At 43.9% G+C, this 23,776-nt stretch overlaps 1 protein-coding gene across 1 annotated transcript; it reads left to right on the forward strand.

Annotated features, from left to right (window-relative positions):
• Positions 1–1,865: 1,865 nt before the first annotated feature.
• Positions 1,866–23,776, forward strand: IDS (iduronate 2-sulfatase). The gene is given in 11 exon segments (XM_016190202.2): positions 1,866–2,122; positions 2,890–3,026; positions 3,635–3,812; positions 6,185–6,273; positions 8,439–8,639; positions 9,777–9,947; positions 10,305–10,431; positions 15,723–15,896; positions 19,063–19,159; positions 19,161–19,254; positions 19,257–23,776. Coding segments are annotated over 11 exon segments (1,653 nt in total). The 5' UTR covers positions 1,866–2,022; the 3' UTR covers positions 19,542–23,776.

Here is a 23,776-nt window from a genome sequence, read left to right on the forward strand (position 1 = left end):
AGATTAGATGTCCATAGGTGTGGGGGGCATTGTCTTATTTTATTGAGCTTATCAGTTTGTTTTCTGTGTTTTCCACATAGGACTAAAATCATGTGCTTACCTGACTCTGTTTAACTGATTCCTTCCTTCCTTATTTATTTTTGCCAGCAAATTTCTTGCTGGGGTTTGGTGCCTGCATAACTCAATAGCTACTGGCCTCCTTGTATGTATTTATTTTTCCCTTTCAGATAGAGCATGAGATTGAGAAATATATATATATATATATATATATATATATAGCATATATATATATATATATATATATATATATATATATGTAGAGAGAGAGAGAGGAGAGAGAGAGAGAGAGACTGCAGTACTATTTCACTGTTCTGATATGGAATCCTTGTCTTCCTACATGGTAACATGTGCACTCTATCCACTGAGTTACTTCTAGTCCCACTTCTTTTTTTAATTTATTTTTTTATTTAAGAAAGGAAAAATTAACAAAACCATAGGGTAGGTGGGGTACAACTCCACACAATTCCCACCATCCAATCTCCATATCCCATCCCCTCCCCTGATAGCTTTCCCATTCTCTATCCCTCTGGGAGCATGGACCCAGGGTCTTGTGGGTTGCAGAAGGTGAAAGGTCTGGCTTCTGTAATTGCTTCTCCGCTGAACATGGACGTTGACTGGTCGGTCCATACTCCCAGTCTGCCTCTCTCTTTCCCTAGTAGGGTGGGTCTGTGGGGAAGCGGAGCTCCAGGGCACATTGGTGGGGTCTTCAGTCCAGGGAAGCCTGGCCGGCATCCTGATGGCATCTGGAACCTGGTGGCCGAGTAATGAAGCTGAAGGGTTGTCATTGCACACCTGAAGTCTCTGGACACAGTTTGAGCTGAAGCATGTTGAGGTGGCAATCGTTGCATTGATTAGGTTGCCATCGGCAGATGCAATATTATTTGATGTGGATTGGGAGAGGCATGCGGGAAAGTAGGCCCTATCCTAAGGTTCCAGGACTGGGGGAAATATAGGCTCTCTAGTGGAGATGTGAGGTTCCTGCTGTCTTAGGGTTCAAAAAGACACTTCTAACTGATTTCAATCATAATGATTCTCTTTAGGTCTGACCATGTTGTTTTAAGTGACAGAATTGCCTCTTTTTATAGTTGACTAGTATTCCACTGCAGGCATTGTATCCATTCAAAGTCAGTGGGTACTTGGGTTATTGCAGATCTTATAAATCAGAAATGAGGTTTCAATAAACATCCAGGGAGTGCAGTTATCTATCTCTCTGCCTCTCTCTCTCTCTCTCTCTCTCTCTCTCAACCATAGGTGTTATTGCATGTGGGAACTCGGGGCTTGAATCTAGGTTCCTGAGCATGATAACATGTGTGCTCAATTAGTTGCACCACCCACCCTTGCTCCACAGTTATCTTGTCAGAACGTTTTTGGGTTCTGGTGTGTAAATATCCAGAAGTGATGTAAGTGCATCATGTGGAATGTCTGTTTTTAATTTGGGGGAGGGATTTTTCACATTAGGGGAAGGGGTCCTTTTAGAGGGAGAGTACTGGGTCAAAGGTGCTTTTCTTACAATAGTGAGAAGGGGTGGGGAGGTGGAGAGACAGCAGGAAGGGATTCCAGCTGAAAACCTAAGCAAAGACAGAGATCCCGGCCATTGCTAGTTAAAGACTCATCTTTGGTAGCATTTGCAAAGTTCTTTGCTGCTTTCCCACTTCCAGTGTCCTGAAGTTGGTTTGCTACGTGGGCGGGTACACCTCGTTTTTTTTCCCCCTGGCCCACGCCCATCGCCACCGGATAACCACGCCCACTTCAACGCAGTTCCCAGTGGACAGCCACGCCCCACCGCGAGGGCGGGGCGGGGCAGAAGCGCGCAGGCGCACTAGTGCTCTGGGCAGCGCCCGGGCTGTGAGATCGGCCGCATTGCGTAGTAGGTGCTGGTGGTGGACGCGGGGCCCGGCGGCGGCAGCGACGGCGGCCCGGTCCACCCGTCGCAGCCTGTCACCGTGGCCCCGCAAAGGCAGAATGCCACCACTGGCCCGGAGCCTGTTCTGGATCTGCCTGATTCTCTGCCCCCTGGTCGGCGCCTTCCTGGAGTCCGAGAGACCTGGCAACTTGACAGCAGGTGCTGCCCATGCCCGCCTGCACTCACCTCGCAGGGGTTCTTCCTCTCCCCCATTTTTCCTTGCTGTTCATTCACCCTTTTCTCCTTCGCTCCCCTTCTTTTCCTTCATCCTTCCCTCCCTCTGCCTTGATTCCCTCTCTTCCTTCCCTCCCTTCACTCTACATTTATTCCTTCCCTCACTGTCACCCAGCTTCCTTTCTTCCCTCCCATGCGCCATGCTATCTTGCCTGCATTTTTCCTTTCTTCCCTAGACTCATTATTTTTTTCCTTTGGATAGAGACAGAGAGAAATTGAGAGGGGAGGGGAGATTGCGAAGAAGAGAAAGAGACATTTGAAGCCCAGCTTTCCCCCTGCAGGTGAGGACTAGGGGCTTGAACCCGGATCCTTGGACACTATAAAGTGTGCATTCAATCAGGTGCGTCACTGCCCAGCCCCCCTAGATGCTCCATTCCTATCCTTCCCTTTCCTTCCTTTCTTTTCCTCTCTCCCTCATCGTCTCCCCTCCTTCCTTCTTCCCCTTGTCCCTCCCTCAGTCACTACCTTTTCCCCTCCCTTCCTCTCTTTCACCATCCAGGCTTGAAGTTATGACCCATCTATCTCTGTGCCCCGGGACTGATGTGTCCTCTATGTACCTTCTCCCAGCCACACAGTCCTGGACTTCTCCACTTTAGCTTAGCTGGCTGGGCACCTTGTGTGTGGAGGGGGGCATCTGGGGGTGTTCGATGTCAGTTCAGGTCATCTTACTAATGTCTCATCCTCCTGCACAGAGACTCTAAATGTCCTTCTTATCATCGTGGATGACCTGCGTCCTGCCCTGGGCTGTTATGGTGACAGGCTGGTAAGGTCCCCAAACATTGACCAGCTGGCATCCCACAGCCTCCTCTTCCAGAATGCCTTTGCCCAGGTATGTCTGGGTGTAGATGTGTGTCCTGTGCCCCGCGATTGGTGTGTGTGGGTGGTTAGAGGGCTGTTGTTAGATGGCTCAGACTGTGCCAGGCAGCTTTGTCAAAGAGAAGCAGAATCTGAAAAATGGCACTGAAGAAAATGGGTTGCCAGTTGGTGGAGGGTGTGTACCATGTCAGGACTGCCAGCTTTGTTGTTGTTGTTGTTGCTGCTGCTGCTGTTTTTGTCAGGAGGGATGGTCTAGATGCAGAGCAAGGAGAAGTGCTTCACAATTCCCCCATCTGGGATGCTCACTGAGCTTGGCAGGGTGCCAGACACCTCCCATGTATAGCCACCCCCCTCCATTCAGGAGGGTATCCCCACTGCTACCAGCTCTGCACACCTGTGATATGCCAACAAGCAAAGGCTGGTTGCAGCCACTGAGCCCCTGAGCTCCCTCTACATAGAGATTATTTCTGGAGAGAGGGTGAGGCCCCACTCCTTGGTTCACTTTGAGCTCCATATGACTCAGCTGCCAAGCTGCTTGCTGAGGTGGTTGCCTAGTTACCACTTAGCTCATGGAATCCCTTGTCCTGTGAGGACACTTGCCTCTGCTTCTCTCCTCAACAGCAAGCGGTGTGTGCCCCCAGCCGTGTGTCCTTCCTCACTGGGAGGCGACCAGACACGACCCGTCTGTATGACTTCAACTCCTACTGGAGGGTGCATGCTGGTAACTTCTCCACCATCCCACAGTACTTCAAAGAAAATGGCTATGTGACCATGTCCGTCGGAAAAGTCTTTCACCCTGGTATGACTTGTCTCTAATGTGGGTTTTCTGTCCTGCCCTTCCCCGGTGTGGGAATCCCCTCCTGGTCTTAGTACTGCCTTCTCAAAGACCTGGAGAGCTACTTAGCTTCTGTCACAGTTTGTTTCTCTGGGAGTTTAGAGCCAGGCTGAGCTGGGTTTCCATTGCGTGGGATGTGAGCGAGAATCTTCCAGGAGTCTGGTCATGCTACAGGAAGCCCACCATCACCAGGACTCTCCACACACTGACACCCCTGGCCTGAGCACAGCTTGAAGGAAGGGACTATTTGGGGAAGAGAAGGAATATAGAAGGGGGAGATGGGGCTTTACGAGGGTAGGTCACACTGGACCTGAGTGCTATAGTGTGGCCTCCTTCTTCCTGAGGAGTGGATTTCGGAGGTCAGCCTCAACAGCCCATGCCATGGGCAGAAAACAAAAGCTGGGCATGCAGTCCTTCAGTCTTCTACACAGGATCTTTGTTCTCAAGAACTTGGTCTGTGAGGAAGGACCAATTGAAGGATGCCAGCAGCCACCACTTAGTGCCAGGGTTGTGTCAAGCTCTGTGGTGGCCGCGCCTTCAATCTTTTCAACAGCAAGCATGGCGTGTGCCCCACCCCAGCAAGAGCCTTTTATGTGCACAATTTCCCTGCCCTGAGCCTCATTTTAATCTAAATAGAGAGACAGAGAAGAAAAGATAAAGCAAAGTCAAACCTTCCTCTAGTGCCATAGTAACTCACAGGTGGTGCCAGGGCTCAAACCTGGGCAGCACATATGGCAAGGAATGCATCCTACCTGGTGAGATATCTCCCTAGCTGTAACAAAGGTGTTTTCTTTTCCAATCAGGACTTTATCTCTCTAAGCCAAGCTTTTATTTATTTATTTAATTTCTTTTTTTCTTTTATTAGTATGTACTTATTGTTGGTTAGAGACAAAGAGGAATTAAAAGGGGAAAGGGAGGTAGAGAGGAGAAAAGGCAGAGAGACACCTGCAGCCCTGCTTCACCATTTTTGAAGCTTTCCCCCTGCAGGGGGGGACCAGAGGCTTGAACCTGGGTCCTTGCACACTGCAATGTGTATGCTTAACCAGGTGCATCACCTCCTGCCCCCCAGCTTTAATTTTAATTTAATTTATTTATTTGATAGAACTGAGGGAATTTGAGAGGGAAGGGGAGATAGAGGGGCCAGATGGTGGCTTACTTGATTGAGCACACATGTTACTCTGCACAAGGACTGAGGTTTGAGCCACCTGTCCCCACCTGCAGGGGGATAACTTTGCAAGTGGTGAAGCAGTGTTGCAGGTGTCTATATGTCTCTCTTCCTCCCTATCTCCCGCTTCCCTGTCAAATAAACAGATAATATAAAGATAAACATAAAAAAAATTAAAAAGAGGGAGAAAGGCACCTGCAGATCTGTTTCTAGTAAAGCTTCCCCCATACAGGTGGAGCTAGAAGTTTGAACCCAGGTCCTCGTGCACTGTAATGTGTGCACTTTGCCAGGTGTAGCCCTGCCCAGTGCCCCAAATCAAGTTTTTCAGACACACATACACACACAAAGGGGGAGAAATGGAAAGACACTACAGGTCGGGCTAGGACCTGGGTTGTGTGCATGACACAGCAGGTACACTCTGCAGGTGAGCTATCTTGTGGGCCCCATAAAGTGGGTTTTGGCCACTGTCATCACTCACCCTTCCCAGAGGAGATGGTGATGAGGCTTACAAATGTGTAATAGCTCTGCCATAGTTGCATGGGAGTGAGAGGGGCAGAGCTGGGACTTGCACCCAGGACTGTGAACTCTCATTATCCTTGGTGTTTGCTGTTAGTAAGCTTGAACTTCACACCTGGACCCCTTTCCCAATGCTTCTCTCAATTTGATCACGATCATCCCTTCCTGGGTCTTGCATGTTGTGGTTTTGACCTCTCAAAATACTGTCACCTCCTGAGCTAGGGTCAGGCTTTTGCTTCTTTGCTGATCTCTGAACTCAAACTTGGGTGGATTCACTTGTCAGCATCTGTGGGTATGGGGCAAGGCACCAACCTTTGAGGCCCTACTGTACCCCCAGCCCCTGGCCTCCCTGCTATTGGTGGCTGGCAGCCTCTGTGAGCTGCATGGGCTGTACTGCCATCACAGGCTGGCTGATTTGCCCAATGGGTTCCTTCCTCAACGTATCCCAGAATTGCCAGGGCTGGAGTGATGAGTGGAAATCTGGAGAGACTTCTCATCATGTAATCTGAGCTCTTAATTTTACAGAAGAGGAATCAGGCCCCAAACCGGGAGCTCATTCTTCTCCACTTGCTTCTAGAGTTCTGATTTGGGGGTGAAGTGATCATTGGAAGGCTCCATGGGTTTTATTTTATATCTTCCTTTCTTCCCTCTCAAGGAATATCTTCAAATCACAGCGATGATTCTCCATATAGCTGGTCTGTCCCACCCTATCATCCTTCTTCTGAAAAGTACGAAAACACCAAGGTAAGGCTGTGGGGGGGCATGCTGTTTGGAAGAGAAACTCGTCTTCATTCTCCTGTCTAGCCAGTGAAGTTGATGGATGGGTATTCTGCACCATCTTTCTTCCTGATTATACCTCGAGTTTTGTAGGTTTCATGTGGAACCATGACTTGCAAGAGACTAGTGATGGAATTTTTTAGCAGCAGGTGCAAAGGGGAGAGGAGGCTTTTTAAATTAAATTAAATTAATTTTTTTCCACATAATTGGAAATACCTCAGTCTAGAATCTGCCTGGCTCTTCAAGGCTCATGTTGGATGCTGCTCTGTGCTGAGGGCTTTCAGAGATGATTAGAAACAGAAGGGAGAAGAGAGACCTGCCATTCACACAGGAAGGAAAACTCTGTGTCTTGGGCCTAACAGATACCTTCAAATGCTGGGACCTGTGATAGATGTTTTTCCCTTATTAGAGAGTTTATTTTTTTTAAATCATAGCACTGCTCAACTTTGGCTTATGATTGGGAGGGGCACTGAACCTGGGACTTCAAAGCCTTGTGCGTGAATCTCTTTGCATAACCACTATACTACCTCCCACAAGAGTTTATTTTGTTACTTGAGATGTATTTGATCATTTTATTTCTGAGTTAATGTTTTATAGCACTGTATATGCTTTGGGAGTGTAGCTTTATGCCTCCTCAATTGTAAGTCATGCCATACCATCGCTGAAAGTAATTCAAGTTATTTAGCCCCATTACCCATTACCACTCACTGTCCATTTTTTTAAAACTTCAGCCTGGAATATAAGCCTTCTTTATGCTTCTTTTCTCTATGCTGAGGCAAGTGTCACACTTTCATTCCTTGTTATCACTAGCTTGAATTATGCTATCTGGGCATAACAGGTTTCATTCACTAGTGGGTGTGCATATTTAGGCTGTTTCTACTTTTTGTCTACTCTGAATCAGGTGTTATAAGTATTTGTAGGTGGTTTTTTGTGGGAGCTTGAACCTTAAATTACCTGGGACTTGTTAGGTCAAATGTTTATGTGGGTTCTGGTTTTATCTTTGTTGATATGCATTAAGGAGTATCATTGCTGGGTCATATGATAACTCTGTAATGAATTATTTGGGGAACTTTTATTTCTCAAAAAACTTTTATTTCTCACCACATCTTTTCACATCCTCACCACCAGCTATGTATAAGGATCCCAGAATTTCCATGTTGCTGGCAACACTTATTGTTGTCATTTTCCAGAACTATAACCATCCTAGTCGGTATGAAATGGTGTCACATTGGTTTTTATTTGTATTTCTCTGATGACTGACTGATGAAAAGCATCTCTGTGTGTTCATTAGACATTGGTTTTTCTATGAAGAATAATCCTCTCAAGTTTTTTTGTGTATTTTGTAAAAAAAAATTTTTATTTCGTCTGAAGGAGAGAGAGAGAGACAGAGAGACAGAGAGAGAGAGACAGAGAGAGAGAAGGGATAAAGTGGGAGGGAGGGGAAGGAAGAGGAAAAATGCCAGAGCACTGCTTAGCTCTGGCCTATAGTGGTGCGGGAGATTGAACCTAGAACTTGGCAGCCTCAGGCATGAAGGTTTTTTCCACAGCCATTATGCCATATCCCCAGCCCTCTTTGTCCGTTTTTAATTGGATGAATCCATTTGGTATTTTTCAGGTTGAAGGAACATGCACGCGCGCGCGCACGCGCAAACACACACACACACACACACACACACACACACACACACACACACACACACACACACACACACACTATAGTACCAAATCTTCCTTCAATTCATTGTGGGCCAGACTTAAACCTGGGTCATACACATAGCAAATCAGTGCACTATCCAAGTGAGCTATTTTGCTAGGGGTGTGTGTGTGTGTGTGTGTGTGTGTGTGTGTGTGTGTTTGTGTGTTTATTCATTACATCACTTGAGTATCCTTCAACTAGGATCTGGAGATAGAGTATTAGAATCAGCCAGTGGCTAAATTTGGGTGTATTTGTGGCCCCTGCCTGGGAAGAAAGAGACACTTCTCTATTTCAGTCCCACTTCCTTCATGCCTGTTCAATCTGGGTGACGAAGATAGAAAGAGCCTGTGATATGAACCCTTAACCCATCCTTTGTAAGCTCTGTGACTTCCACTATTACATTTTAAATGCTAGCTTTCTGTGTTTGCTTTTGAAGACATGTAGGGGCCCAGACGGAGAACTACATGCCAACCTGCTTTGCCCCGTGAATGTGGCAGATGTGCCTGAGGGCACATTGCCTGACAAGCAGAGCACTGAGCAAGCCATCCAGTTGCTGGAAAAGATGAAGACGACAGCCAGCCCTTTCTTCCTGGCTGTGGGGTACCATAAGCCACACATCCCCTTCAGATACCCCAAGGTGAAGAGCTGGTTGTACTTGGCCAGGCAGCTCTGGGAAGGAGGGAGGGTATAGTGGTGTAATTCTGTACCATTCCCAGATATGGGGTTAAATATTATTTCTACAGCTGTCTATATCTGTAAATATTTGCCCATTTTTTCCTATGGTCTCATCTTCTCTTCCTTTCTAAGTCACACACACACACACACACACACACACACACACACACACACACACACACACACACCTGTTACTATATCCAAATATCCCTCCTTTTTTCCTCTTCTTTTTTAATTTTTTTTATTTATAAAAAGGAAACATTGACTAAACCACAGGATAAAAGTAGGATAAGAGGGGTACAGCTCCACACAATTCCTACCACCAGAACTCTGTATCCCCTCCCCTCCCCTCCCCTGATAGCTTCCCTATCCTTTACCCCTCTGGGAGTATAGACCCAAGGTAATTGTGGGATGCAGAAGGTTGAAGGTCTGGCTTCTGTAATTGCTTCCTGATAAACATGGACATCTTTTATCTTTGGGTCCTGCTTCTTCACTGGACAGGAGCATTGCCAGGTTGATCGATACCCATAGCCTGTTTCTATCTTTCCCTAGTTGGATTATGTGAGCAGAGGGTCCCTAGGTAGCCTGTCCTCCTTAAGACTCCAACAACTTTTCATAGACTTCTTCTCTGTCTGGGGGAAATGAAAGACATCTTGTGTGATGTCACTAGGAGAAGACTCTGGAAGCTTATGCCTGGTTCCTCCCAGAGTTTGCCCCTGCACCTTTCTCCCTTTGCCTACTCTGGCTGTCCTTTGCCTGGTGTCGGCCATACCCATGCACAGGACTACACTGGGCCCTCTGAACACACCTCCCCATGAATGACTGGACCTGGGGGAGGGTCTGGCCTGTATACCACACACACCTTTTCTAGATGGAAAGGAGGTGGGGCAAGAATAAGGGACATCATCATTTTTGCATCGATGAGGAAACCACTGTATGATTTTTGGGCAGCAGTGGCATTGCTGTTCGCATGACCTTGGCCTGACTCCTGGGTGAGGGCATTAAAGTCATAGAGGAAACTCAGTGCATACATTGACAGAATCTCAGTCTTTACCACAAATAATGACACCCTGGTGGTTCTGTGTGGTTTCCCCCAAAGGAATTCCAGAAACTGTACCCCCTGGACAACATCACATTGGCTCCCGATCCCCAGGTCCCTTCGGGCCTCCCTCCAGTGGCCTACAACCCCTGGATGGACATCAGGCAGCGTGAGGACGTACAGGCCTTGAACCTCAGCGTGCCCTATGGCCCAATTCCTGTGGACTTTCAGGTTGGTATCTGCTCTTTCTCTTGCCCAAGTAAGAAAACTCAAGGCAAGAGGGGATAGGGACCTGCCTCTGGTGACATTGCAGGGACATGATCTGCCCCCCTCCCATGTTGAGTCTTATTAGCACCAAACAGTCTGGGACTCAATTCCTGTCCCACCCCATACTAGCTACACCTTTGGTCTAGCCGTTTAATTTGCCTGAACCTCTGTTTCCCTCTCTGTAAAATGGAACCAAGATGGAGGAATTCTATCCATAGTAACACATATTTTGGAGATTTTCAGTGGGGCTGAGTGTTAACATGTCATCTGTAGGTAACATCACAGTCTCATTACTATTATTATTATCACTTGAATTTCCAGCGGAAAATCCGCCAGAGCTACTTTGCTTCTGTTTCGTATCTGGACACTGAGGTAGGCCGCCTTCTGAGTGCCCTGGAGGACCTGCAGCTGGCCAGGAACACCATCGTTGCATTCACTTCAGATCATGGTGAGCATTTTGAACTGAGCCACACATAATGACTGATTTTGCCTCTGAAGTGGACTTTCCTAGATGTGTTATTTTTCGGGAACCAGTAGTACCCCAAGTCTGGAGTCTTCCAGAAGCTTTTCTTCATGAGGGAAGGCCTCTTGGATCAAAGAGCCTGTCAGATATGTGTGTGGTGGAGATTGTGGGGAACTTTGTAGTGATAATTTTTCTTGGTGAACTCTCCTCTCATTTCTAACCCACCACTAGGGTTACAGGACCTTCATTTTGTCTTAGAAGGACCCAGAATCATGAATGGCCCTCAGACCGGGTTCCATCCCTCCAATCTCATCCTAGAAACCTGAGATTCATGGCTATTTCTTCTAAGGCACCTTCTTACTCTTCCCTAAAATGGGGAATTTACATTTTTTTAAATTTATTTTTTATTTAAGAAAAGAAAAATTAACAAAACCATAGGCTAGGAGGGGTACAACTCCACACAATTCCCACCACCCAATCTCCATATCCCATCCCCTCCCCTGATAGCTTTCTCATTCTCTATCACTCTGGGAACATGGACCCAGGGTCTTGTGGGTTGCAGAAGGTAGAAGGTCTGGCTTCTGTAATTGCTTCTCCGCTGAACATGGACGTTGACTGGTCGGTCCATACTCCCAGTCTGCCTCTCTCTTTCCCTAGTAGGGTGGGTCTGTGGGGAAGCGGAGCTCCAGGGCACATTGGTGGGGTCTTCAGTCCAGGGAAGCCTGGCCGGCATCCTGATGGCATCTGGAACCTGGTGGCTGAAAAGAGAGTTAACATACAAAGCCAAACAAATTGTTGAGCAATCATGGACCCAAAGATTGGAATAGTGGAGAGGAAGTGTTGGGGGGGGGGTACTCACTGCAAACTCTAGTGTACTTCTTCTTTCAGGTATATATTATGCACTAGTTTATGGATACATGTGAACATATGCTCTCTCTTACAGAACCTGGTCTATATCTAGGTTTTGGGACTTTGTTAGAAAGTGATCCACCTGGGATGGAATTAGAGAATACTATGAAAGGAAAGGTCTCACCCGAGTAATGAAGCTGAGGGGTTGTCATTCCACACGTGAAGTCTCTGGACACAGTCTGAGCTGAAGCATGTTGAGGTGGCAATCGTTGCGTTGATTAGGTTGTGATCGGCAGATGCAATATTATTTGATATGGATTGGGAGAGGCATGCAGGAAAGTGGGCCCTATCCTAAGGTTCCAGGACTGGGGGAAATATAGGCTCTATAGTGGAGATGTGAGGTTCCTGCTGTCTTAGGGTTCAAAAAGACAATGAATAGTTAATGTTATCATCGCATTATTTGGTAATTGGGTTAACTTTGAAAAGTCCTTTTGTTAGGGTTTGCTGTATAGTACCCAGTATCTTATATAGCGGTGCCACTGGTTGTTTCTGATCTACTTGGTCTAGGCTTTCGAGAGAGTCCGCATATCAAATACACAGCCTATATATTAAAAAGACTCAGCCTGTTTTAAAAACTTGAGACATACAATTAATTTTACCCCTCTCATATTAATTAACTAGTCATTGATATGACTACACTTTACTAGGAGTGTACATAAACACCATTTCCACCACCAAAAGACTGTGTCCCATCCCACCCACCCACCCCCACCGCCCACCGGCCCAGGAAGCCGCATTTCCACCCTCCCCCTCACCACAGGGTTTTTACTTTAGTGCCCTACTTCAATTAGTCAGAACCTGCTTTTAGTTTCCCTTTCAGATCTTCTTTCTCAACTTCTGTTATTGAGTGGGATCATCCCATACTCATCTTTATCTTTCTGACTTAGCTTCACATAATTCCTTCTAGCTCGGTCCAAGATGGGTCAGAGAAGGTGCGTTCATTGTTCTTGATATCTGTATAGTATTCTATTGTGTATATATACCACAGCTTTCTCAGCCACCCATCTGTTGTTGGGCACCTGGGTTGCTTCCAGGTTTTAGCTATTATGAATTGTGCTGCTGTGAACATAGGAGTACACACCTCTTTTTGGTTGGGTGTTATGGAGTCCTTGGGGTATAACCCCAGGAGAGGAATTACTGGATCATATGGAAGGTCCATGTCTAGCCTTGTTAAGAGTTTTCCATACTGCTCTCCACAGAGGCTGGACCAATTTCCATTCCCACCAGCAGTGAAAAAGGGTTCCTCTGTCCCCACAGCCTCTCCAGCATTTGTTGCTGCTGTCCTTTTTGATGTATGCCATTCTTACAGGAGTGAGGTGGTAATTCAGTGTTATCTTAATTTGCATTTCTCTGATAATCAGCGACCTGGAGCAGTTTTTCATATGTTTGTTAGCCTTTTGGATCTCCTCTGAGGTGAGTGTTTTGTTCATATGCTCTGTCCATTTTTGGATGGGGTCATTTGCTTTTTTGGTGCTAAGTTTGCTGAGCTCTTTATGTATTTTGGTGATTAGTTTCTTGTCTGATGTATGGCATGTGAAGATCTTCTCCCATTCTGTGAGGGGTCTCTTTGTTTGTTTAATAGTTTCTTTGGATGTGCAGAAGCTTTTCAATTTGATGTAGTCCCATTGGTTTGTTTCTGCTTTAGTCTTTCTTGCAATTGGGTTTATTACATCAAAGATGTCCTTGAGGTGTAGGTGGGAAAGTGTTTTACCAATGTTTTCCTCTAAGTATTTGATTGTTTCTGGTCTAACATCCAGGTCTTTGATCCATTTGGAGTTGATTTTTGTTTCTGGCAAGATAAAGTGGTTCAATTTTATTCTTCTGCATGTTTTAACCCAGTTGGGAATTTACAGTTTTAAAAATACATATTTATTTTCATATATATATATATATATATATATATATATATATATATATATATATATTATGATAAGACCACAGCACAGTTCATCTCTGGCATAAGGTGGTGCTGAGGAATATGGCCTCTGGGCATACAAGTTGATACTCTAATGGGCTGAGCTAACGCCACAGCTTAAATTTTCTTTATGATTTGTATTACTGTAAACATGCCTAAGAGTAGAAGATAAAATCCCACCCACCTGGATATCCAGTCCTCTGCCCCCCAATTAGCTATCCAGTTCAGTCTAATTTGTCTCACCTTCATCTACTACACCTCCCATACTGAATGATTTTGACATTAATTACAGATTTTCCAAATAGTTTCTAAGAAGCTTCCTGTTTTGAAGTATAAGCACACCACCATCATAAGACCAAGAAAGAGGAAGAACAGTCCTTTAATATCAACAACTATGGCATGAAAGGAGATTAGATCATCACATGTTCTTGTTATAAAAATAAAAAGTCTACAAAGCAGATAACAGAGTCAGAGTATCCTGCACTTCAGCCACCTGCCCAGGGCTTTTATTCATGCCTCTGTGTTGTGTGGATGTATAATGTATGACCATGGGACAAGAAAGGGTTGATTATGTTGTGGGTACCATTTTGTTCCTTGGTTTATTTTTCCCACTTACTGATCCCATAGACAATTTCCCATGCCACTTCTCACAGGCCTATGCAAGGCCTGTACCATCATCTTGTTTTATGTGGGAGTGTCAGATATCTTGGTTGGTTCCCTAATGTACTACCATCCAATTTTGACCCTTCTACTGGTGCCCAGATTCCTTTGGTAGTGCTAAGTAATCCACTACACCCCCATAAAGGCAAGGCCCCCTTGAAGATCCTTTAACTCAGATGTAGCCACAATTGATTATAAATGGCCTTTCTCAAAAGATGGCTTCCTAGGACTTCCTACAGCTAAACCACAAAAGCCTTCTCAAACCCACGTGTTGTCCATTGTGGTTTGGGTTATTTAAGAACATGAAATACTCAACATACAATTTGTCTTAAAATTTTAGATCAAACACAGAAAGATGGAAACTGGGAGTCGGGTGGTAGCCCAGCGGGTTAAGTGCACATGAAGCACAAGTTCCTGTGTAAGGATCCTAGTTTGAGCCCCTGGCTCCCCACCTGCAGGGGAATCGCTTCACATGTAGTGAAGGAGGTCTGCAGATATCTTTCTTTCTCTCCCCCTCTCTGTCTTCTCCTCTCACCATTTCTCTCTGTCCTGTCTAACAATGACAACATCAATAACAACAACAATAAAAAAGCAACAAGGACAACAAAAGGGAAAATAAATAAATATAAAAAAATTATTTAAAAAAAGATGGAAACTTTCCAAGTTGGGGTATTTCAGCTGTCTTTGGCAAAGGAAGTTCCAAATTAGGGCTAAAGTTAAAGGTATGAAATCAGAAGTTCTTTTTTTTTTTTTTTTTCTATTTCTTTCTTTCCTTCTTTTTTTTTTTTTTTTTGGTTTGTGGTTGGTATGTCTTGAAGGTTGGGCACACTATAATTATCTTCTTAAAAATCTAAGCAATTGGATTTAACAGCTGGCATTATGGTGGCACATGCCACAAAGTGAAAACCTGAGCTGAGGGACCCAAGTCAAGGGGTAGATCAGCATGGGAGCCCACCTAGTCCCCAGTGAGCCCATCTTAACAGAGACTGTGTATCTGTGGAGCTACTTATCCCATGAGTCCCAATATGGGTCCATTATTGCTACTTGTTAACTAAAAGAAATTTATCTTTCATCTGGAAATTTAATGTATTCTTTTCATTTTTTAAAAAAATTACTCCCTTTTTATTGGGGGCTTAATGGTTTATAGCACAGTTCTTTGTATGCTTGATCATTTTCCCCATGTGTTTGGCTAAGTTTGTTTTCTGTTGTTCAGCCTGCAGGTGGCATTGAGACTATAATGTTTGTATGTCCTGGTAGGAGGGGAGAGTCAAAAGTATGTCCCTGGGAAAATTATTATCTCTAGAGACAGTCTGTGCTCTGGTTTCTGGAAACCCATTGCGATAGCCTTGGAAGAGTACATGACTTCAGTTGTTGACCAGGTTTTCACCTGCTAAGTTCCTTGCCTTCTTGGGGTGGATTCTATGTTTAGCTAAGTACCTACGAAAGTGGTGTTTCCAGCTACTGGCTTAAACTGTTTCTTTTGTCTCCCATACCGCTATTCACTTGCACCTGCACCCATCTGTGGATCAGTGAACTTCTTTGGAAGTTCCAATTGTAATTTAGTCAGTGTCTTAATTTTAAAGATTTCCTTACTCAGGCCAAATGTTTATTGCTAAATAAATTAATACTTATATGAAATCGACCTTTTGTGGTAATTACTGAGAGGTTTTTTCTTCTTTTTTTTCCTTCTAGGGGGTGATTTTTGCTGCTTCAGAAATGAAGTGGTATCTGAGATGTGCGTGCTGCCATTTGATTACTCAATTTGTGTCATTCTGTGCTTTCTGTCACCCAGGGTGGGCCCTCGGTGAGCATGGAGAGTGGGCAAAATACAGCAATTTTGATGTCACTACTCATGTGCCCCTGATGTTCTACGTTCCTGGAAAAACAGCTCCACTTCCGGAAGCAGGCCAGAAGCTTTTCCCTTACATCGACCCTTTTGATTCTGCTGCGGAATTGATTGAGACAGGTACCAAATCTTCTGGAGTGCTATTTCTTGATAGTAATAGACATGCAGTTTCTGTATAAAGCACCTTATGGGGTCACAACCTGGAGCTCCCCTAGTCTGCCTTCCTACTCACTGGGGCCTTCCATCCCTGGCCCTTCAACAGGTAATGTGGCTGTACCAGAGCCCACAGTTATAGTTCTTGTCCATAAGACATGTTTGGACAGTGTAGTGACAAGAAATCATGTATCACAGAAGTGACAACAACATGCTCAGGAGCTCAGAGGAAAGGGGCAGGACTTCCAGGTAATCAGGACCCCATCACCCACGTATGTCTGGTAAGAATTCAGTCCTTTGTGAAGGAGATATGATACATCTAGCAACTCAGCAATTTTGTGACCTGCCATATCTTATTCTGTTTCTGTCCCCCACCTCCCAACCAGGAAGGGCAAGTTCACTTTGATTTCCATGTGCCAGTCCTTCCAAGCCTCAGTATGCAAAGCTTGCATCTTGCAGTGACTTCTGGTAACTTTTTTTTTAATGATTCTGACCCATTGTTCTGGCTTTTCTGCATCCTTCTAACTTTGCTTTCTGATGTCCAGTTTAATTGTCTTCATGTTTGATTTTTTTCCCCCAACACAGTCTTCTTTCATGATATGGCTCAGGCCACCAAGTCAAGGTGTCCTTGAACTCCTTTCTAACTCTTACTCTCCACATGTGATTATCAGCAAGTTTGTCGCTCACCATTCATATCACTTTTTATCCACAGTGTCACCCCCTTGAACCACACTGCTGCCATCAATAGCTTGTCAAAGCTTTCTTGCTTATGCTTTTGGTCCCTGAGAATTTTTCCCTCTTCACAGCAAGCAAAAGTGATCTTGTTAACACCCAGCTTCTATCTTGTGGCAGCCCTGCTCTGGAACCTCATCTACTGAACACAGATCCTCACAGTGGCCCATGAGACCCCATGTGACCTGAGTACCCTTATCTTCCTGATCTCATATTTTCACAAACGAACAACTGTCTTGGGTAACAGCCTATAATCTGCATTGGTCTGACCATTTCTTCCTGACTAGATTGAGGATATATGTTTTCCATGTGTGCCTTGTACATGAAGTGGTGAGATTCCATGATGCCATATCCAGGGCATTTTATCCAAGGCACCTGTCCCTTGGTTAGTGATGCTAAGTTTGTTCTTCTGACTAAGATGTGTGTCATTGTAATGGCATCTTTTTTAGAATCTTCATTCCCTTTCTCTTTATTTATAAATCAGCTATCTAGTAAATATAGTTGGGCTGTTAAAGTAGCTCATAAAGATCCCGAAAAGTCATTGTGATGATCTGAAGCCAAGATAAAATTAACAGGGATTGACACAGAGTACAGCACCTAGACATGGAACATCAGGTGTGTGACATAGCTTTTCATACCCATCAGGATGACTCTTTAACAAATGGCACTACAGCAACTGCGGGTTAAGATGTGGAGAGCCTGGGAACCTCAGACATTGCTGGTAGAAGGGTAAAATAATGCAGCTGCTGTGGAAAATGGCTTGGGAGTTTTTTTTTACAAAACGAAGCATAGAATTACCTTGTGACTCGGTGATCCCAATCTTTGGTACAAATCCCACAAAATTGAAAACTGGTGGGAGTTGGGCGGTAGTGCAGTGGGTTAAGCACATGTGCCACAAAGCGCAATAACTGGAGTAAGGATCCCGGTTCGAGCCCCCAGCTCCCCACCTGCAGGAGAGTCGCTTCACAGGCAGTGAAGCAGGTCTGCAGGTGTTTATCTTTCTCTCCCTCTCTCTGTCTTCCCCTCCTCTCTCCATTTCTCTATTCAACAATGACTGTTGGTATGCTTCTAATTCTGCTTCTAAAACCCCTTCTGTTTCATTGGTTTAATCCCCCCTGCTTAACACTGTATTCTATTTACATAACCACTGTTAACTAAGCACAACCCTGCCTGCAGGGCATTGGTTTAATCCCCACTGGCTCATGATGTCTTTTTGCTCCGCCCCCTCTCCTAGTACACCCTGATTTTCACCAGTCTTTTTTCACTCCACCGTATGTCGCATCCTGTTTTCACCCTACTTGGCGAGTATATATATAAGGACAGGATTGTGATTATATATAGTTTTAGATAGCTTAGCTTAGACTGTGCTGCGTTCCACATGCATAAAGACTGAACTGCGAGTCTCTGGTCGTCTCTCTCTCCTGCCCGCGAAGCTAGCCAGCCTGGCAAATGACGACAATAAGAATAACTACAACAATAAAACAACAAGGGCAACAAAAAGGGAATAAATAAAAGAATCATGTTTTTGAAAAAAAAGAATTGAAAACAGGTATTTAGTTAAAAAACAAAACAAATGTTTCTGAAAGTGTTCATAGCAGCAGTGTTAACAGTTGCTAAATGGTAGAAGCAATCAGTTGCCCATTGACAGGTGAACAGGTAAATGACATCCAGTACATACATCCAGTGGGATATGTCTTGTCTTAAAAAATGCAGAAAGGCTGACATATACCACAGTATAAAATAATCTGGAGGACATTGTTCTGAGTGAAACAAGCCAAACACAGAGAGACAAGCTCCATGGGATTCTGCTCATATAAAGTACCCAGAGCCTTAGAGATCAGATCCTTAGGTATTAAAAGAAGAAGGGCAGGTACCAGCAGCTGGGGCAGGAGGACAAGGAAAATTGTGCTGCAAGTGGACAGAGATTCAGTTTTATAGCATGGAGAGAGTTGGATATTGGTGATAGTTGTTATGGTTTCACAATTATGTACTTAATGATACTTACCAAGAGATAGAGATACAAGAGTGGATGAGATGATGAATTGCATGTTATTTGTATTTGTCCATCATAAAAGCAGGTCAAATAGAGACAGCCATGAAGGAGTAACATCAGGGTGAAATGGTGAGGCTAGGACTGTCTTGTTCCTTAGTAGACTGGTACCCAGTGGCATGGGCCTCTATGGTGACTCTTGCCTGAATCATTGGCTATACTTTTGTTCTCAAAGTGCAGATAGTTTTTAAATTGTGCCTTTATTTTGAATCTTGTCACTGTGTGTGATGCCCTATTTGTGTCATTCCAAAAAATTGTGTGTTAAAAATGACTGTAGATGAAACAAAGACAGCTTCCCAAAGGCTAGACAGAGCCCTTTAACCTCCGTTTCCCTGAATTATTCTGTTTCAGGCCACCAAACCTCGGACTTGGTGGAGCTGGTCTCTCTCTTCCCCACACTGGTGGGACTCGCGGGACTGCGTGTTCCACCCCGCTGCCCTGTTCCCTCATTTCATGTTGAGCTATGCAGAGAAGGTCGGAATCTTCAGAAGCATTTTCGATTCCACAACTTGGACTCAGAAGAGGATCCACTCCTTCTTGGTAACCCCCATGAGTTGATTGCCTATAGCCAGTATCCCCGGCCTGCAGACACTCCTCAGTGGAATTCTGACAAGCCAAGTCTAAAAGATATCAAGGTCATGGGCTACTCCATACGCACCACAGACTATAGGTATACTGTGTGGGTGAGCTTTGATCCCCATACCTTTCTGGCTAACTTCTCTGATGTCCATGCAGGAGAACTGTATTTTGTGGATTCTGACCCTTTGCAGGATCACAATGTGTACAATAACTCCCAAGGTGGAGAACTTTTCCAGTCATTGATGCCTTGAGTGTTGTTACAGAGGGCATAGTTCCCGCCTATGGTGTGTGAAGGAGAACTGATTATTTTGTGATTATTTCCAATACTGGGAATAGTCTGAAAGGCTGTCAAAATGTGCATCAACAATGTGGCCTAAGGATGTCTAGCAGCCAAGCCTTTAGTCTAGTCTTTGTTAAGTTCTAATTGGTAACTGGAGTGGGGATGGGTGGGGCCTTTTCTTTCTCTCTTTTAGACAATCTTTGTTTATTTTATGAGTGAATAAGAACTAATCAAGCAAACTGAAACTGTCATGCATTGAAATATCAAGACAACAGTGACTTTGGAAAACACTACACTTCATAAACATTCTTACTAAATTTGTGGAATTCAGTACATTTCAAAAAGTAGCCATGTATCAAATTAGGTTTTGACACTCACTTTCTGGTTCTTTTATTTATAGTTTATCAATGTATCAATGAATTAGGCGAGTGTGATAGAAATACTAGGTCAACATGTAATCCATCCACCTTTCTTTTTCAAAATGTCAAGTTAAACAATGATGGTAGATGTTCAAGTCTGAAATTCTTATGTTACATTTTTGTGAGTAAAGTTTCAGACTTTCAAAATTCAATGAGTATGCATGGAATGATTTATGTAGAAATTCTATGCCAAAATACTGAATCATCTTCATTAAACTTAACATGTGAAAGAACATTTCAAATATTTTTTGACCAAGTTACATTTTTCTTTTTAGTAAATGATCTGACCATTGAACCTAAAGGCCATACGTTAAAAAGCACTGCTCCTGAATATGCAAATCAAGGCATAAGTAGATCCTTCAGTGGATTCACTCAAAGTCATTAATTCTCCCTTTGTAGAGCTGGTTGGCTGCAGACATCCCCTTAACCAGGAGGCAAAAAATTATTCTGCTTTTTATTGCTTATCTAAGACAATAGTAACTTGACTATGTTCTGATTTATTGTGAGAGCTATGTAAATGTTTCATTAGTATCTTAGACAATTACCTAGCATGCTCCAGTGGCACAATCGGTTTGCGCATGGTACTTATACAGCAGTATCTTAGACAATTCCCAAGCTTCCAAAATATAGTTCTTTTTTTCTTAAATATTAAAGTAACCAGAAAGCCAAATGGTAGCCATAAAACTCAGTCTTTTAAAAGAGATAGGCTATTCATGAGTCATATTTACAGCCCGTGGAAGTTGATTGATTTTAAGTAGTCAGAAGAGTCAAGCACTTTCTACAGAGACACCAATTGTAGTCCTGTAATTTTTTATGAGTTCTGCTTCAGTGTTTAAAAGTGTCAGTGAGACAATATGTGGTGAGTCTGATTAAGTTACTGTGGTTGTATTAAATTGTGACCCCAAAAAGGCAAGATCTTATTTAAAAGATCAAATCAAATCAGTAAAACTTCAGCACCATTCTCCTTTAGCTGACTAGTCTCCAGTAGAGCTGTAGATGGTAGCACAGTGATCTTCAAAATAATTCCATCAAGTAATGTTCCAGCAGCAACATTTTCTGTTTGAAGAGTGCAGGCTCTGATTCAAGTTCCTCTCTCCCTGGCCTGAGCTCTTCCATCTTCTGGAACTCTTAGATTTCACAAATAGTTTCCCATAGCCTTTTCTTTCTCCTTCTTCCTCCCCTCCACTGTTCTCCTAAGGTTTTACAACACAACCTGTGGATTCTTCATGATATACTTTCTACTCCACAGTTAGAAGGCTAAGTTTTAGCACATGCTCTTAAAATGTCTGTTTTGTTACTAGTGATTTAACAGTGCTTTACAACATGATAAACTTTCAAGGCTCTAGCTTCAAACCCATACTTGGTGAGTGTAGGTCACCACACCTTCCACTGATGTCCAGCTTTTATTTCCATCTACTTGTTGCCCTTGGTTGGCCATGACATTAACCTTTATCAATTTATTTCTTGTAATATGCCTTGAAGCTCATTTTTAATCTCAAAATTTCCCAATTATGTTCTTGTTGAGCTGTAAGCTGAACTGTGCTGGAAGCCAGTCAAGTGACATGTGCAGCTGCCCCTTGGGTAGCAGTATCTCTGCATGACCAAAACTATACCCCAGTCTGGGGGCACATGGGGTGCTTTTGTGTGTTCATCTCTTTTACTGGAAATGTGTCCCTTTCCCTCCCTTCTCCTACCCTGCCCACCCCCCTTGCCCTCCTCTCCTTTCCCCTCTCCTTTTCTCTGTTTAAGGCTGTAGCTACAGAGTGCTTCTGTTCTCTTTAGGATTCCTTTTTTTCCCTTGACTTTTCTTCCCACATTTCCTCCTTTTAAATATGTATACTATGTCTCCTGTTAAGGGACTCACTTGGAACTCTCTGACTGGTAATGGCTGCTTTTTGCGCTTTTGACACTGAACCCCACTTAGAACCATGTTGAGTTTTCTGTTGCATGCCTCCGAACCACATTGGCATAATCAGTTGTGCCGTAGCTTTCAGATCTCAAGGCTGACTGCATTCCTCACTCTGGTTGATTGCTGAAACCACATCTTTGTTGCTTTGTTTGATCCTGCTGAGCTGGGCATGTTGCATCAGTGACTTTCCAGCCACTTTATGTGCAGAAATCCCCAGTTCACTTGGGTCTATTTGATCTGGTTTAGTTGAACTCATAGCAAGTGAGCCCAGAAGTGTGCTTTTTGTACTCATTCCTTCATTCTGATGCTTGTCCAGTGTGGGTGCCACAGGGTACACATGGATGGCTCTTTGCACTTTAGAAACCAAATTCAAAAAGTCTTAGAAATTTCAGGTGCACTTGGCTTGTTTCAAGTACTCTGTTCCCACACTTTGTTGAAATTGGCCAACACATGTCTAGGAAGCAGAAAGTTTGGTTCAGCAGAGCTACCCAAGATGACCTGGGAGTCTGAACTAGATGCCCCTGGCTGCTGCCAGTTCCCCTCTGTGGCTCCCCTTTCTGTCTGGAGCTGAGCAAAGTGTCTGGTTGAATCATAGGTGGGAGTTCACTCTGGCTCAAGGCCTCCTCCTCTGCATCACCATCATCCCTTCTTCCTTTTTTACCTAGTAGTTGACCGCCCCTCCGTTCACCTCCCCGGTCCCTAAAGGAATCCACGTGTCTTCCTGGAATCCCTCTTTGATCCTGCCCTTTGACAACACCGCTAGTGCCTACTACTGGGTCTACACAGACCTCTGCTGAGCAGTCAGAGTCTTCCCTGACTCCACAAAGCCCCTTTCCTTGGCTGACCAGTTTACCTGCTGGTCCCTCCCTCTCCTGGCCAATCCTGCCTCCCTCCCACCCTTAGGTCGGTCCTACCCCCTTTCTTCATCATGGGATCATGACCATTTTCACACACCCGTTCCCTCCTTCAAAAGGCCTTGGGCTGTGATTTTCTGAACTGTATCCTGAGATGGAAAAAAAATTACTAAAGGATCGTGTGATGCTTTAATGAACAAAAAGCATTCTTTTTGTCCGATTATGAAATTCAAGCATAAATTCATGTAACTATAAATATAGTGCAGGGTAAGCAAGCTCATCAGTCTTTTATCCTGACATAATCATGGAATATGGAATATATCTTGTCTTTTTGGGGATGTGAATTTCTTACATGGTTATGATCATGATTGACACATTCTTACGTAATTTTATTGTTTTGCACCTAGTATTATATATGGTCATTACATACTTATGTAAAGAAGCTTTATACTAGTTGTGATTCAGTCTATTGTGAAATTTTATCCTAAGCCAAGCTTCTTTCAGTTGTTGTATATGTACGTGATTCACACATTTTCAGTATTGTAAATAATGCTGTGATGAACAACTTTGTAGAGCAAATGTTTTTATGTACTTCAAATTATTCCTTTAGGATAATATTTTAGAGCCAGATTTTTGAAAGCTTTTTCATTTGGTCTCTCTCTACTCTGGTGCTGACCTGGGATGATAAAACTATAACAGAAATTAAAAACATATAAACAAAAACATAAAATCAAACAAACCAACAAAAGAAAGAACTCACCCTATATAACACATGGAACTAGTACCCTATTTCAGCTTCTATTCCTTTGCTTATCTGTGACCTTGTTCCTTGTTCTCTATGTGTAATTGGTGGGCATTTGTATTTCCAGTTGTGTGAAGTTGCCTGTAAATGTTGGTTCTGAGTTTCACTTCTTAAAGTAATTAAACAAATGACTCTTTTTCTATGTGACTTTGCTCTTTTCCTGTCAGACATGGAGGTTTTTTTTTCCAATCTGGACATTGAATACATATTCATTTTCCTTTA

Source organism: Erinaceus europaeus, chromosome X (assembly GCF_950295315.1).
Source record: "Erinaceus europaeus chromosome X, mEriEur2.1, whole genome shotgun sequence".
Classification (NCBI taxonomy): Eukaryota; Metazoa; Chordata; class Mammalia; order Eulipotyphla; family Erinaceidae; genus Erinaceus; species Erinaceus europaeus.